We start from the raw sequence: 14,973 nt of genomic DNA, 5'->3' as shown, positions 1-14,973 counted from the left end.
CGATTACTAAAATAGCAATTTTCGAAATTGAGAATTTCTATTGCTAGGAGAAGTAAGCAATAATTTCTATTGCTAAGATAGTATTCTTTGAGATTAGAAATTTTCTATTGATAAGATAGCAATCCTTGAAAGTGGGAATTTTCTATTAGTAGCAGAAGCTAGCAATAGCAACGATTACTAAAATAGCAATTTTCGAAATTGAGAATTTCTATTGCTAGGAGAAGTAAGCAATAATTTCTATTGCTTAGATAGTATTCTTTGAGATTAGAAATTTTCTATTGATAAGATAGCAATCCTTGAAAGTGGGAATTTTCTATTAGTAGCAGAAGCTAGCAATAGAAACGATTACTAAAATAGCAATTTTCGAAATTGAGAATTTCTATTGCTAGGAAAAGTAAGCAATAATTTCTGTTGCTAAGATAGTATTCTTTGAGATTAGAAATTTTCTATTGATAAGATAGCAATTCTTGAAAGTGGGAATTTTCTATTAGTAGCAGAAGCTAGCAATAGAAACGATTACTAAAATAGCAATTTTCGAAATTGAGAATTTCTATTGCTAGGAGAAGTAAGCAATAATTTCTATTGCTAAGATAGTATTCTTTGAGATTAGAAATTTTCTATTGATAAGATAGCATTCCTTGAAAGTGGGAATTTTCAATTAGTAGCAGAAGCTAGCAATAGAAACGATTACTAAAATAGCAATCTTGGAAAATAGGAGTTTTCTACTGCTAGAAGTAAGCAATTATTTCTATTGTTAAAATAGCATTCTTTGAGATTGGAAATTTTCTATTGTTAAGATAGCAATATTTGAAATTCAGAATTTTCTATTGCTAAGAGAAATTTACAATACATACTATTGTTAAAAGATTATTCTTCGAGATTGGATATTTTCTATTTCTAGGAAAAGTTAGCAATAGAAACTATTGCTAAGATAGCAATCTTTAAAATTGGAAACTTTTCATTGGTAAAAGTAGTTAGCGACATAAATTATTGCTAAAACAGCAATTTTTGAAATTGGAAATGACAATAGAAATTTTCTATTGCCATCAGAAGTTAGCAATAGAAACTATTGGTACGATAGCAATCTCTGAGGAATAGTTTAGCAATAGTTTCTATTGCTAACGTCTTTTAGCAATAGGAAATTTATTTCTATTTCAATAGAAACCTTGAGGGAGATGGTTTTATCAAAAAGTTACGGTGGAATAAGTTTTATTAATTCTAATATCCTCTCAGAGAATACATCCAAGTGATACTTTGGAGTTGCAATGTCCTCTGTAAGGAAACATCAGAGTGCAAAGGATTAAACCTTTGTTGTTGGCGTTTTCTTGTATCCACCATTTTGCAAATTAAATTCACCCTTTTGCTAAACACACGTACCCTTTTCTAAATAAAAATTATCCATTTGCTAATTCATCCTTTTGCAAATTGTATCCCCTCAAGTTTTCAATTGAAATAGAAATTTTCTATTGCAGAAAGACGTTAGCAATAGAAACTACTGCTAATATTTACTCATTTGCTAATTGATCCTTCTGCAAATTGAATTCACTTGTTGAATTCACAAACTGAATTCACTCTCTTCCAAATTAAATTTGCTCTTCTGTGCGAAGAGGGTAAATATGATTAGCAGAATGACAAATTCAATTTGGGAAAGAGTGAATTTAATTTGCAACAAGTGAATTTCATTTGCAGAAGGATGAATTAACAAAAGGGTAAATTTTAGCAGTAGTTTCTATTGCTAATGTCTTTCAGCAATAGGATGTTTCTATTTCAATAGAAAACCCTTTGCAATTGAAATCTTTGCGATTGATCCCTTTGCAAATGAAATCTTTACAATTTAACGCTTCGCAATTGAATACTTTGCAATTGAAATCTTTGCAATTGAATGCTTTGAAATTGAACTCTTTGCAATTGAAATCATTGCGATTTAACCCTTTGCAATTGAAATCTTTGCGATTTAACCCTTTGCAATTGAAATATTTACAATTTAACGCTTTGCAATTGAACCCTTTGGAATTGAATGCTTTGCAATTGAACTCTTTGGAATTCAACGCTTTGCAATTGAATGCTTTGAAATTGAAATCTTTGTGATTGAAGCCTTTGCAATTGAAACCTTTGTGATTGAAATCTTTGCGATTTAACCCTTTGCAATTGAAATATTTACACTTTAACGCTTTGCAATTGAACCCTTTGGAATTCAACGCTTTGCAATTGAACTCTTTGGAATTCAACGCTTTGTAATTGAATGCTTTGAAATTGAAATCTTTGTGATTGAAGCCTTTGCAATTGAAACCTTTGTGATTGAGCCCTTCGCAATTGAACACTTTGCGATTGAACCCTTTACAATTGAACGCTTTGCAATTAAATTCTTTGTAATTTCTATTTCAATAGAAAACTTGAGGAAATTCAATTTGCAAAAGGACGAATTAACATTATTCAATTTATTTCCATTCGTTAGTTAGTTATAGTTCAAAGTTATAATTCAATTTATAAAAGGATAAATTTCATTTTGAAAGGAGTACGTGCCATTAAGCAAAAGGGTGAATTTGATTAGCAAAATGGTGGATTTAATTTCTCAAAGGTGTGAATACAATTTGCAAAAGAAACGAATCTGATTCGCAAGAAGGTGAATTTAGGGATGATTTTAAAATACCAATACTGTACAAAAATATTCGTATAAAATACACAAATAAGGTAGACAAATAAGTAGAATAAAACGTTAGAAAACAAGAAGAAAAGAAGAATAGCTTGGCTACATGGTAGAACTAAGAAGTAATTGTGTAATTCATTTTGAAAATGGCACGAATCACTTTATTTTTAAGTCGACGTCAACTTGATCTTACTAATTCTCAATATATCGATTGCAAATTCAATTTAAAATCAGGAGATACCATGAATTTCTAATTAATCTTATCGTTAACTTGATTCTGTCAAAAAAGTAACATATACCACTTTCAAAATCAAACTGAATTGCAAATGCCATGACTCTTTTCACAGCCAAAAGATTGAGATGAACTATTTCTAATTTATTCATTTAATAAAAGACAAATACACTTTAAGTTTTCTTTACTTTAAGAAGTGTATTTTAAGTTCTCTTTATTTTAAAAAATATATTTTAAGTTTTCTTTATTTTAAAAAATGTACTTTAAGTTTTTTTTTATTTTAAAAAATGTACTTTAAATTTTCTTTGCTTTAAAAAGTGTACTTTAAGTTTTCTCTATTTTAAAAAATGTATTTTAAGTTTTCTTTCTTTTAAAAAATCTACTTTAAGTTTTTTTTTTAAATCTACTTTAAATTTTCTTTATTTTAAAAAATATACTTTAAATTTTCTTTATTCTAAAAAATGTACTTTAATTTTTTTTTATTTAAAAAAATATATTTTAAGTTTCCTTTATTCTAAAAATCTTCTTTAAGTTTTTTTTCTTAAATGTACTTTATGTTTTCCTTATTTTAAAAATATACTTTGAGATAGCTAAATAAAGCATATCATAATAAACGTTTCAAACTATCGTTGGAAATAAAAATATTTGATGAAACTGTTTATAGCGTGACGATAACAATTTTACGCATGACTCAAGGATGCATTCTCAGCTATTAATTGCGAATCATTTGCTCGCAATTATTCAGTGATAATTATTATAGCTATAATTAAGATCGATCGTATAATATTTGCTTAATAATCTTCTTTCTCTGCAAATTTATATCTCTTCTATTTAGGTTTGCGTTTCTATTGCTTAAGAAGAAGCTATCGTGAAGTTAAAAAATTGATTAAAAAAGAAACGAGTTAAATTTCAAACATTACTTAATAAGAGAAACTAAGGTAAACTGTTCTAAGTTAAATTTTTAAAGAACTCAGTTAAACTGTTCTAAGTTAAATTTTTGAGGGAATAAGTTAATCTGTTCTAAGTTAAATTTTTGAAAAGTTAAGTTATACTGTTTTAATTTGAATTTTTGAAGAAATAAGTTAAATCTTTTTTATGTTAAATTTTTAAGGAATTAAGTTAAATTGTTCTAAGTTAAATTTTTAAAGAATTAAGTTACACTTTTAAGTTGAATTTTTGAAGAACTAAGTTACACTTTTCTAAGTTAAATTTGTAAAGGACTAAGTTAAACTTTAAAAATTACTTTAAAAAAGGGTACTAAGTTGAACTAATCTAAGTAAAATTTTTAAACAACTAAATTACACTTTTTAAAGTTAAATTTTTAAAGTACTAAGTTAAGCTGTTCTAAGTTAAATTTTTAAAGAACTAAGTTTAACTTTTCCCAGTCAAATTTTTGAAGGACTTAGTTAAACTTCAAAAAGTGCTTAAAAAAGAACTAAGTTGATCTTTTTTAAGTTAAAGTTTTAAAAAACTCAATTAAACTGTTCTAAATTGAATTTTTCAAGAATTAAGTTAAACTGTTTTAAGTTGAATTTTTTAAGAACTAAGTTGCACTTTTCTAAGTTGAATTTTTGAAGAACTAAGTTATTTGTTTCTAAGTTAAATTCTTAAATTCAAAAGTTACTTGATAAAAATTAATTTTTTCTTTCAATTTTATATTGTTTTTATAGTACTACATATATTATATTATATTTATAGTATTTAAATATGAACTATAAATGCTTTAAAAATATACAAAGCTTCCACTAGTAGCTAAACAAACACCAATCAATGAAAAACATAATTAAATCATTTAATATTTGTACTCAAAATAAAGAGCAGATTTTAAGCTTTAAATTGATCTATGTATTGGCAATATTTATTATAAAATTTATTAAAATTTCTCAGATAAAGTTCAACTATATAAAAACTGATATTCCTTTTGCATCGATCAAATAGTATTTTTAATTAAAATAGAGAGCAGATTCTAAGCTTGAAAATGATCTATATATTAGCAATATAAAATTTATAAAAATATCAAATAATCATCATTATAAAATTTATAAAAATATCACAGGTAAAGTTCAACCATATGAAAACCAAAAATTTCTTTTCCATCGACCTAATAATATTTATAATCAAAATAAAGAGCAGATTCTAAGCTTTAAAATGATTTATATATAACAATATTTGTTATAAAATTTATGAAAATTTCTCAGATAAAGTTCAACTATATAAAAACCAACATTCCTTTTGCATTGATCTAATAATATTTGCAATCAAAATAAAGATCAAATTCTAAGCTTTAAAATGATCTATATATAACAATATATAAATTATTATAAAATTTCAGAAAATTCCTCAAATAAAGTTCAACTATATAAAAACCGATATTCCTTTTGCATCGACCAAATAGTATTTTTAATTAAAATAGAGAGCAGATTCTAAGCTTTAAAATGATCTATATATTAGCAATATTTATTATAAAATTTATAAAAATATCAAAGGAAAAGTTCAACCATATGAAAAGCAAAAATTTCTTTTGCAACCACCAAATAATATTTTTAATTAAAATAAAGAGTAGATTTTAAGCTTCAAAATGATCTATATATAACAATATTTATTATAAAATTTCAGAAAATTCCTCAGATAAAGTTCAACTATATAAAAACCGATATTCCTTTTGCATCGACCAAATAGTGTTTTTAATTAAAATAGAGAGCAGATTCTAAGCTTTAAAATGATCTATATATTAGCAATATTTATTATAAAATTTATAAAAATATCAAAGGAAAAGTTCAACCATATGAAAAGCAAAAATTTCTTTTGCAACCACCAAATAATATTTTTAATTAAAATAAAGAGTAGATTTTAAGCTTCAAAATGATCTATATATAACAATATTTATTATAAAATTTCAGAAAATTCCTCAAATAAAGTTCAACTATATAAAAACCGATATTCCTTTTGCATCGACCAAATAGTATTTTTAATTAAAATAGAGAGCAGATTCTAAGCTTTAAAATGATCTATATATTAGCAATATTTATTATAAAATTTATAAAAATATCAAAGGTAAAGTTCAACCATATGAAAACCAAAAATTTCTTTTGCAACCACCAAATAATATTTTTAATTAAAATAAAGGGTAGATTTTAAGCTCCAAAATGATCTATATATTAGCAATATTTATTATAAAATTTATAAAAATATCAAAGGTAAAGTTCAACCATATGAAAACCAAAAATTTCTTTTCCATCGACCAAATAATATTTTTAATTAAAATAGAGAGCAGATTCTAAGCTTTAAAATGATCTATGTATAACAATATTTGTTATAAAATTTATAAAAATATCGAAGGTAAAGTTCAATCATATGAAAACCAAAAATTTCTTTTCCATTGACCTAATAATATTAACGATCAAAATAAAGAGCAGATTCTAAGCTTTAAAATGATCTACATATTCTATATATAATTTATTCTATATATATTATTATTTATTCTATATAAAATTTCTTAGATAAAGTTCAACTATATAAAATTTTCCTTTGCATCGATTGCAACATTCCTTTTGCATCGATCTAATAATATTTGTAATCCAAATAAAGAGCAGATTCTAAGCTTTAAAATGATCTATGTATTGACAATATTTATCATAAAATTTATGAAAATTTCTTAGATAAAGTTCAACTATATAAAAAACTGACTTTCTTCCCTTTGCATCGACCAGATATTTTTAATTAAAATAAAGAGCAGATTCTAAGCTTTAAAATGATCTATATATAACAATATTTGTTATAAAATTTATGAAAATTTCTCAGGTAAAGTTCAACCATATGAAAACCAAAAATTTCTTTTGCATCGACCAAATAATATTTTTAATTAAAATAGAGAGCAGATTCTAAGCTTTAAAATGATCTATATATTAGCAATATTTATTATAAAATTTATAAAAATATCAAAGGTAATGTTCAACCATATGAAAACCAAAAATTTCTTTTGCATCGACCAAATAATATTATTAATTAAAATAAAGAGTAGATTTTAAGCTCCAAAATGGTCTATATATAACAATATTTGTTATAAAATTTTAGAAAATTCCTCAGATAAAGTTCAACTATATAAAAACTGATATTCCTTTTGCATCGACCAAATAGTATTTTTAATTAAAATAGAGAGCAGATTCTAAGCTTTAAAATGATCTATATATTAAAAATATTTATTATAAAATTTATAAAAATATGAAAGGTAAAGTTCAACCATATGAAAACCAAAAATTTCTTTTGCATCGACCAAATAATATTTTTAATTAAAATAAAGAGTAGATTTTAAGCTCCAAAATGATCTATATATTAGCAATATTTATTATAAAATTTATAAAAATATCAAAGGTAAAGTTCAACCATATGAAAACCAAAAATTTCTTTTGCATCGACCAAATAATATTTTTAATTAAAATAGAGAGCAGATTCTAAGCTTTAAAATGATCTATATATAACAATATTTATTATAAAACTTATAAAAATATCAAAGGTAAAGTTCAACCATATGAAAACCAAAAATTTCTTTTCCATCGACCTAATAATATTTGTAATCAAAATAAAGAACAGATTTTAAGCTTTAAAATGATCTATGTATTGGCAATACTTATTATAAAATTTATGAAAATATCAAAGTTAAAGTTAAGGCATGTAAAAACCAACATTCCTTTCGCAACAACGTTAATACTTAACGCGCATCAGCAGTAAGAGCTTTTAAAAATAAAAATTATTCGAATTTTAAATGATAGCTGATCAAACAGGTTTATGTAAGACAGTGACTAAGTCGACAAATATCGAATTGAAATACATTATCATTCGGTATCGAGATGACGGTACGTCGAACGCATTTGCAATTAAAATTGCACAAGTGTGTAATAAAGATTACTTTGTGTGCTTATTGCGAAATAAGCGATAAGAAAACTTGGGAGGATTCATTTGAACGAATACAATGTAAACAAGGAAATGTCGCATACGTAATTGTTCTATTTTAGGAAATTAGAATTTAAATAAATCAAGAATAAAATAAAAAATTCCTTTTTGATAAATTAGAAGGTCTAACTTAAAGAAGTCTGATTTGTGAAAAAATTTTTATACGTAATAGTTTTGTTTTATGAAATTATTATAGAATTTGAATGAATTGTGATTGAATAAATCCCAAATAAAATAAAAAATTTCCTTTTAATAAATTAAAAGAATTAACTTAAATAAGTCTATTTGGTTTTTATACGTAATAGTCCTATTTTATGAAATTATTATAAAATTTGAATGAATTGGATTTGGATAAATTCAAAATAAAATAAGAAATTCCTTTATAATAAATTTAAAAATAAGTCTAATTGGTGAAAAGTTTTTATTCATAATAGTTCTGTTTTAGGAAATTAGAATTTGAATAAATCAAGAATAAAATAAAAAATTCCTTTTTGATAAATTAAAAGGTCTAACTTAAAGAAGTCTGATTTGTGAAAAAATTTTTATACGTAATAGTTTTGTTTTATGAAATTATTATAGAATTTGAATGAATTGTGATTGAATAAATCCCAAATAAAATAAAAAATTTCCTTTTAATAAATTAAAAGAATTAACTTAAATAAGTCTATTTGGTTTTTATACGTAATAGTCCTATTTTATGAAATTATTATAAAATTTGAATGAATTGGATTTGGATAAATTCAAAATAAAATAAGAAATTCCTTTATAATAAATTTAAAAATAAGTCTAATTGGTGAAAAGTTTTTATTCATAATAGTTCTGTTTTAGGAAATTAGAATTTGAATAAATCAAGAATAAAATCAAAAATTCCTTTTTGATAAATTAAAAGGTCTAACTTAAAGAAGTCTGATTTGTGAAAAAATTTTTATACGTAATAGTTTTGTTTTATGAAATTATTATAGAATTTGAATGAATTGTGATTGAATAAATCCCAAATAAAATAAAAAATTTCCTTTTAATAAATTAAAAGAATTAACTTAAATAAGTCTATTTGGTTTTTATACGTAATAGCCCTATTTTATGAAATTATTATAGAATTTGAATAAATCCAAAATAAAATAAAAAATTCCTTTATAATAAATTTAACAATAAGTTTACTTGGTGAAAAAGTCTTTATTCATAATAGTTCTGTTTTATGAAATTATAGAATTTGAATAAATCCAAAGTAAAATAAAAAATTCCTTTTTAATAAATTAAAAGGACTAACTTAAATTAGTCTAATTTGTGAAAATATTTTTATACGTAATAGTTCTGTTTTATGAAATTATTATAGAATCTGAATGAATTGAATTTAAATAAATCCAAAATAAAATAAGAAATTCCTTTATAATAAATTTAAAAATAAGTCTAATTAGTGAAAAGGTCTTTATTTATAATTGTTCTATTTTAGGAAATTAGAATTTGAATAAATAAAAAATAAAATAAAAAATTCCTTTTTAGTAAATTAAAAGGACTAACTTAAATAATTTCATCTGCCTTGTGAAAATGTTTTTATGCATAATAGTTCTATTTTATAAAATTATTAAGAATTCGAAAGAATCGAATTTAAATAAATCCAAAATAAAATAAATAAAATAAAAAATTCCTTTATAATAAATTTAGAAATGTCTAATTGGTGAAAATGTTTTTATACGCAATAGTTCTATTTAATGAAATTATTATAAAATTTGAATGAATTGAATTTGAATAGATCCAAAATAAAATAAGAAATTCCTTTATAATAAATTTAAAAATAAGTCTAATTGGTGAAAAGTTTTTATTCATAATAGTTCTGTTTTAGGAAATTAGAATTTGAATAAATCAAGAATAAAATGAAAGATTCCTTTTTAATAAATTAAAAGGACTAACTTAAATAATTTCATCTGATTTGTGAAAATGTTTTTATATATATTAGCTCTATTTTATGAAATTATTATAAAATTTGAATGAATTGAATTTGAATAGATCCAAAATAAAATAAAAAATTCCTTTATAATAAATTTAAAAATAAGTCTACTTAGTGCAAAAATCTTTATTCATAATAGTTCTGTTTTATGAAATTAGAATTTAAGTGCATCGAATTTAAATAAATAGAGAATAAAATAAAAAATTCCTTACTAATAAATTTAAAAATAAGTCTTTTTAGTGAAAAAGTTTTTATACATAATAGTTCTGTTTGATGAAATTATTATAAAATTTGAATAAATCCAAAATAAAATAAAAAGTTCCTTTCTAATAAATTTAAAAATAAGTCTATTTAGTGAGAAAGTTTTTATATATAATAGTTCTGTTTGATGAAATTATTATAAAATTTGAATGAATTGAATTTAAATAAATTCAAAATAAAATAAAAAATTGCTTTCTAATAAATTTAAAAATAAGTCTAGTTGATGAAAAAGTTTTTATACATAATAGTTTCATTTTATGAAATTATTATAGAATTTGAATAAATCGAATTTGAATAAATCTATAATAAAATAACAAATTCTTTTTTAATAAATTTAAAAATGAGTCTATTTCGTGCAAAAAGATTTTATACATAATAATTCTATTTTATGAAATTTGAATTTGAATAAATCTAAAATCAAATAAAATTAAATATTTCTTTTTAATAAATTTAAAAATAAGTCTATTTGGTGCAAAAAGTGGCAAATTTCTTTTAGAGGAAGTACGTTTGTATTTTACCTGTTGGAACGTCCATTCTTGATCTTCGAAAATGAAACAGACTTTATTGGGATGTCGACGGACATGTTGTTGGAATATATCAGCGACGCTTCTGTTCGCTTTTGTGTGAGAGTGGATAATCCAACGTATCCTTATATACCCTGTGATAGCTCTGAAACAGATAACAATGTTTATATTAAGTTTGCGTTCTTATTACTTAAAAGCAAACTAAGATAAATTTGAAAAATGACTCGACAAAGAACCGAGTTAAATTTCAAAAATTACTTTATAAAAAGAACTGAGGCGAAAGTGATAAAATTATTTAAACAGGAACCGAATTAAGTTTAAAAAATTACTTTATAAAAAGTACCAAGGCTAAATTTTAAAAACTATTATATAAAAAGAACTAAAGTAAAATTGAAAAATTACTTAAAAAAGAGTCGAGTTAAATTTAAAAAATTACTTTATAAAAACAACTTAGGTTAAATTTAAAAAATTAATTTATAAAAAGAACTAAGTTAAACTTTTTTAAGTTAAATTTTTCAAGTTTAACTTAGTTCTATAAAAATTTAATTTAAACAGGTATAACTTACTTCTTCACAAATATAACTTAGAATAGTTCAACTTAGTTCTTTACAAAATTTAACGTAGAACAATTTAACTTAATTCTTTACAAATTTAACTTAAAAGAGTTTCACTTAGCTCTTTTTTGAGCAATTTTTAAACTTTAACTTAATTCTTTACAAATTTAACTTATAAAAGCATAACTTAATTTTTCAAAAATTTAACTTAGAAAAGAGGAACTTAATTGTTCAACAATTTAGCTTGGAAAAAATAACTTAGTTCTTGAAAAATTCAACTTAGTTCTTCAAAAATTCAACCTAAAACAGTTTAACTTAGTTCTTTAAAAATTTAACTTAGTTCTTGAAAAATTCAATTTAGAACAGTTTAACTGAGTTTTTTAAAACTTCAACTTAAACAGTTTAACTTAGTTCTTTTTTAAGCAAATTTTGAAGTTTAACTTAGTCCTTTAAAAATTCAATTTAAACAGTTATAATTTAGTTCTTTACAAATTTAACTTAGAGCAGTTCAACTTAATTCTTTACAAATTTAACATAATCCTTTAAAAATTTAACTTAAAACGGTTTAACTCAGTCCTTTTTTAAAGTAATTTTTGAAGTTTAGCTCTTTACAAATTTAAGTTAGATAAGTGTAACTTAGTTCTTTAAGAATTTAAGTCTGAAAAAGGTAATTTATTTCTTCAAAATTTCAACTTAGAGCAGTTTAATTTAATTCTTTACAAATTTAATTTAGAAAAATGTAACTTAGTTCTTCAAAAATTTAACTTAAGAAAGATGGATTTAGTTCCTTAAAGATTTAACTTAAAAAAATTCTAATTAAATTCTTTAAGAATATAACAGTGTTAAAGTTTAACTAAATTCTTTAAAAATATAACAGTCTTAAAGTTTAACTGAATTTTTTGAAAATGGAACATAGAAAAGTTGATCTTAGTCTCTTTTATAAAATAATTTTCGAAATTTAACTCAGTTCTTTTTTAAGCAACCATTAAAGTCCACCATAGTTCCTTTTTAAACAATATAGAATTATAAATTTTCAACGAAAAAATTAAGAAACAAACTTCTCTTTGCAACTTTCAAACTCATCAATTGGAAGCGCGACGAAAAATTTCGTATTTTTGAATTTTTGCAAAGATAATTCTATCCTGTCGATTACTCTTCTAATTTATTTTTGTAAGACACGCAATGTTTATGGTTTTGTGTCGTTTAATTTATAAAACTCGCTGCGCATACAGTGCATTGCTCGTGACGAGCGAGTTGAAGCGAAACAGGAAGCCATTAAATTCACCGCAGAAAGAAATCGAGGTAACAGAACCAAGAGCAACCTTATCAAAGGTATCCGTAAACAATATCAATGTTACGCAACGATAAAAACCGCATCTCGCGATCTTTCTATCTGATCATGATTCGCGTTACAGAGTAACGTTTTAATTATGCGAAGAATTATTGTATCTAATCAGAAATCACGTATATGGGTTGTTATTTATTTAAATCTTTGTATTAATCTAAAGCTAAATAAATAAATAAATAAGTAAATAAATAATATAATATAATATAATAAATAATAATAAATGAATAATATTAATAAATATATTTATTTAATAAGTTTTAATAAATATTTTAAATAAATAAGTAAATAAATAATATAATATAATATAATAAATAATAATAAATGGATAATATTAATAAATATATCATAAATAAATAAATAAAATTTATATATCTATATATATTGCTAATAATTAAAAACCAATATATTTTTCACCCATTGACTGAAACAATTTTTGAGGAAAATTTATTTGTAAGTGTATTTAATTATATAATATTATATTAAATTTAATTATATAATATTAAATATACTTACAAATAAATTTTTCACAAAAAATATTAAATTATATTACATCTAATTATATAATATTAAATACTACTTACAAATAAATTTTCCTCAAAAATTGTTTCAGTCAATGGGTGAAAAATATATTGATTTTTAATTATTAGCAATATATATATATATGAATTTTAGTTATTTATTTATTTATAATATATTTATTAATATTATTTATTTATTATTATATTATATTATATTAAATTATATTATTTATTTATTTTCTTATTATTTATTTATTTATTTAGCTTTAGATTAACACCAACATCATTAAACTTGGTCCACTATTTTTTAAATTATGTAACCTGAACTCCAATAAACAAAAAAAAGCTAAAATTGAATAAATTGAAAATATTTGCAATGTTACATTTAAATTTTTCGTTTTAATTTAATAAAGACATTATAAAAATTGCTCGACTATTTTTTAAATTACGTAACTTGAATTTCAATAAACAAAAAAAGCTAAAATTGAATAAATGAAAAATATTTTCAATGTTACATTTAAATCTTTCGTTTTAATTTAATAAAAACATTGTAAAAATTGCTCGACTATTTGTTAAATTATATGATCTGAACTCCAATAAACAAAAAAAAGCTGACATTGAATAAATTAAAAATATTTTCAGTTACATTTAAATTTTTCGTTTTAATTCAATAAAAGTATCGTAAAAACAGCTCAACTATTTTTTAAATTATACGATATAAATTCCAATGTACAAAAAAAAAGTTAAAATATCCTGATTTTGTTGGATACAATGTTTTTATTAAATTAAAACGAAAAATTTGAATTTAACATTGAAAATTTATTTAATTTATTCAAGTTTAGCATTTTTTTGTTCATTGGAATTCAGGTGACATAATCTTATTTAAACTTGCCACAAAATATAAAATCGAAGCATCGTGACTTTTTCAGATTCCTCTCAAATACGCAAAATGCAGATGAGCAGTAAATCTTTAGTAATTTATGTAGTTAAAAAATGTTCCAAATTGCGTAAATTTTATTTTCCAAATATTGTGAAGATATATTAAATGAATTGAGTATTATTTTTTTTCAATTAGAAGCATTTAGAATTATGTTCAGTGGACTTTGGCTCTTTCGAATTTTATAACGAATCTGGTTGTTATTTTTAGAAATAGCTTAACTACACTCTTGGCAAGAAAACGCATTTTATTCGCTTAACAATTACCATTGTTTCAATAGAGACAGCAAATTTCTCTTCTTTAGACACACTTAAGTAATGCGACTCATCAGCATCCTATATTTTTAATTACATTGAAACGCAAACCCTCAAATATCTCAGTTTTAACATAAATGGACACAGATTACTTTAAAAATAAATAACTCGATTAAATTACTCGAAGATCGTCGACTTGTAATGTTTGTAAATTAAAAATTTTCCTGTCTTTTAACATTAACTGGTTTACCCAAAATTTTTCGTTAATTTTCTTCAACAAAATTATTGCCACATTTTCTGAGAATATTTTAATTAAATTAAGGATTAGATTTGCGATTGTAATTCTTATAAATGTAAGCAAAAATTAACGAAAATATTGTCAGAAACTACAGCAATAATAATGTTTGTAAATTAAAAATGTTGCTGTCTTTTTACACTAACTGGTTTACCCAAAATTTTTCGTTAATTTTCTTCAACAAAATTATTGCCACATTTTCTGAGAATATTTTAATTAAATTAGAGATTAGATTTGCGATTGTATTTCTTATAAATGTAAGCAAAAATTAACGAAAATATTGTCAGAAACTACAGCAATAATAATGTTTGTAAATTAAAAATGTTGCTGTCTTTTTACACTAACTGGTTTACCCAAAATTTTTCGTTAATTTTCTTCAACAAAATTATTGCCACATTTTCTGAGAATATTTTAATTAAATTAGAGATTAGATTTGCAATTATATTTCTTATAATGTAGGCAAAAATTAACGAAAATATTGTCAGAAACTACAGCAATAATAATGTTT

The 14,973-nt window shown here is 22.5% G+C and overlaps 1 protein-coding gene across 1 annotated transcript in view; it reads right to left on the bottom strand.

The window, feature by feature from the left end:
* Positions 1-14,973, bottom strand: part of Fatp1 (Fatty acid transport protein 1) — a 107,730-nt gene that overhangs the window by 25,404 nt on the left and 67,353 nt on the right. The window contains exon 4 of the mRNA XM_076906831.1: positions 10,554-10,704. Within this exon, the coding sequence (XP_076762946.1) occupies positions 10,554-10,704 (151 nt within the window). The remainder of the gene's footprint in view (positions 1-10,553; positions 10,705-14,973) is intronic.

Source organism: Xylocopa sonorina, chromosome 14 (genome assembly GCF_050948175.1).
Source record: "Xylocopa sonorina isolate GNS202 chromosome 14, iyXylSono1_principal, whole genome shotgun sequence".
Classification (NCBI taxonomy): domain Eukaryota; kingdom Metazoa; phylum Arthropoda; class Insecta; order Hymenoptera; family Apidae; genus Xylocopa; species Xylocopa sonorina.
Note: the sequence above shows the minus strand (reverse complement) of the source record. Positions and strands in the feature narration are given on the sequence as shown.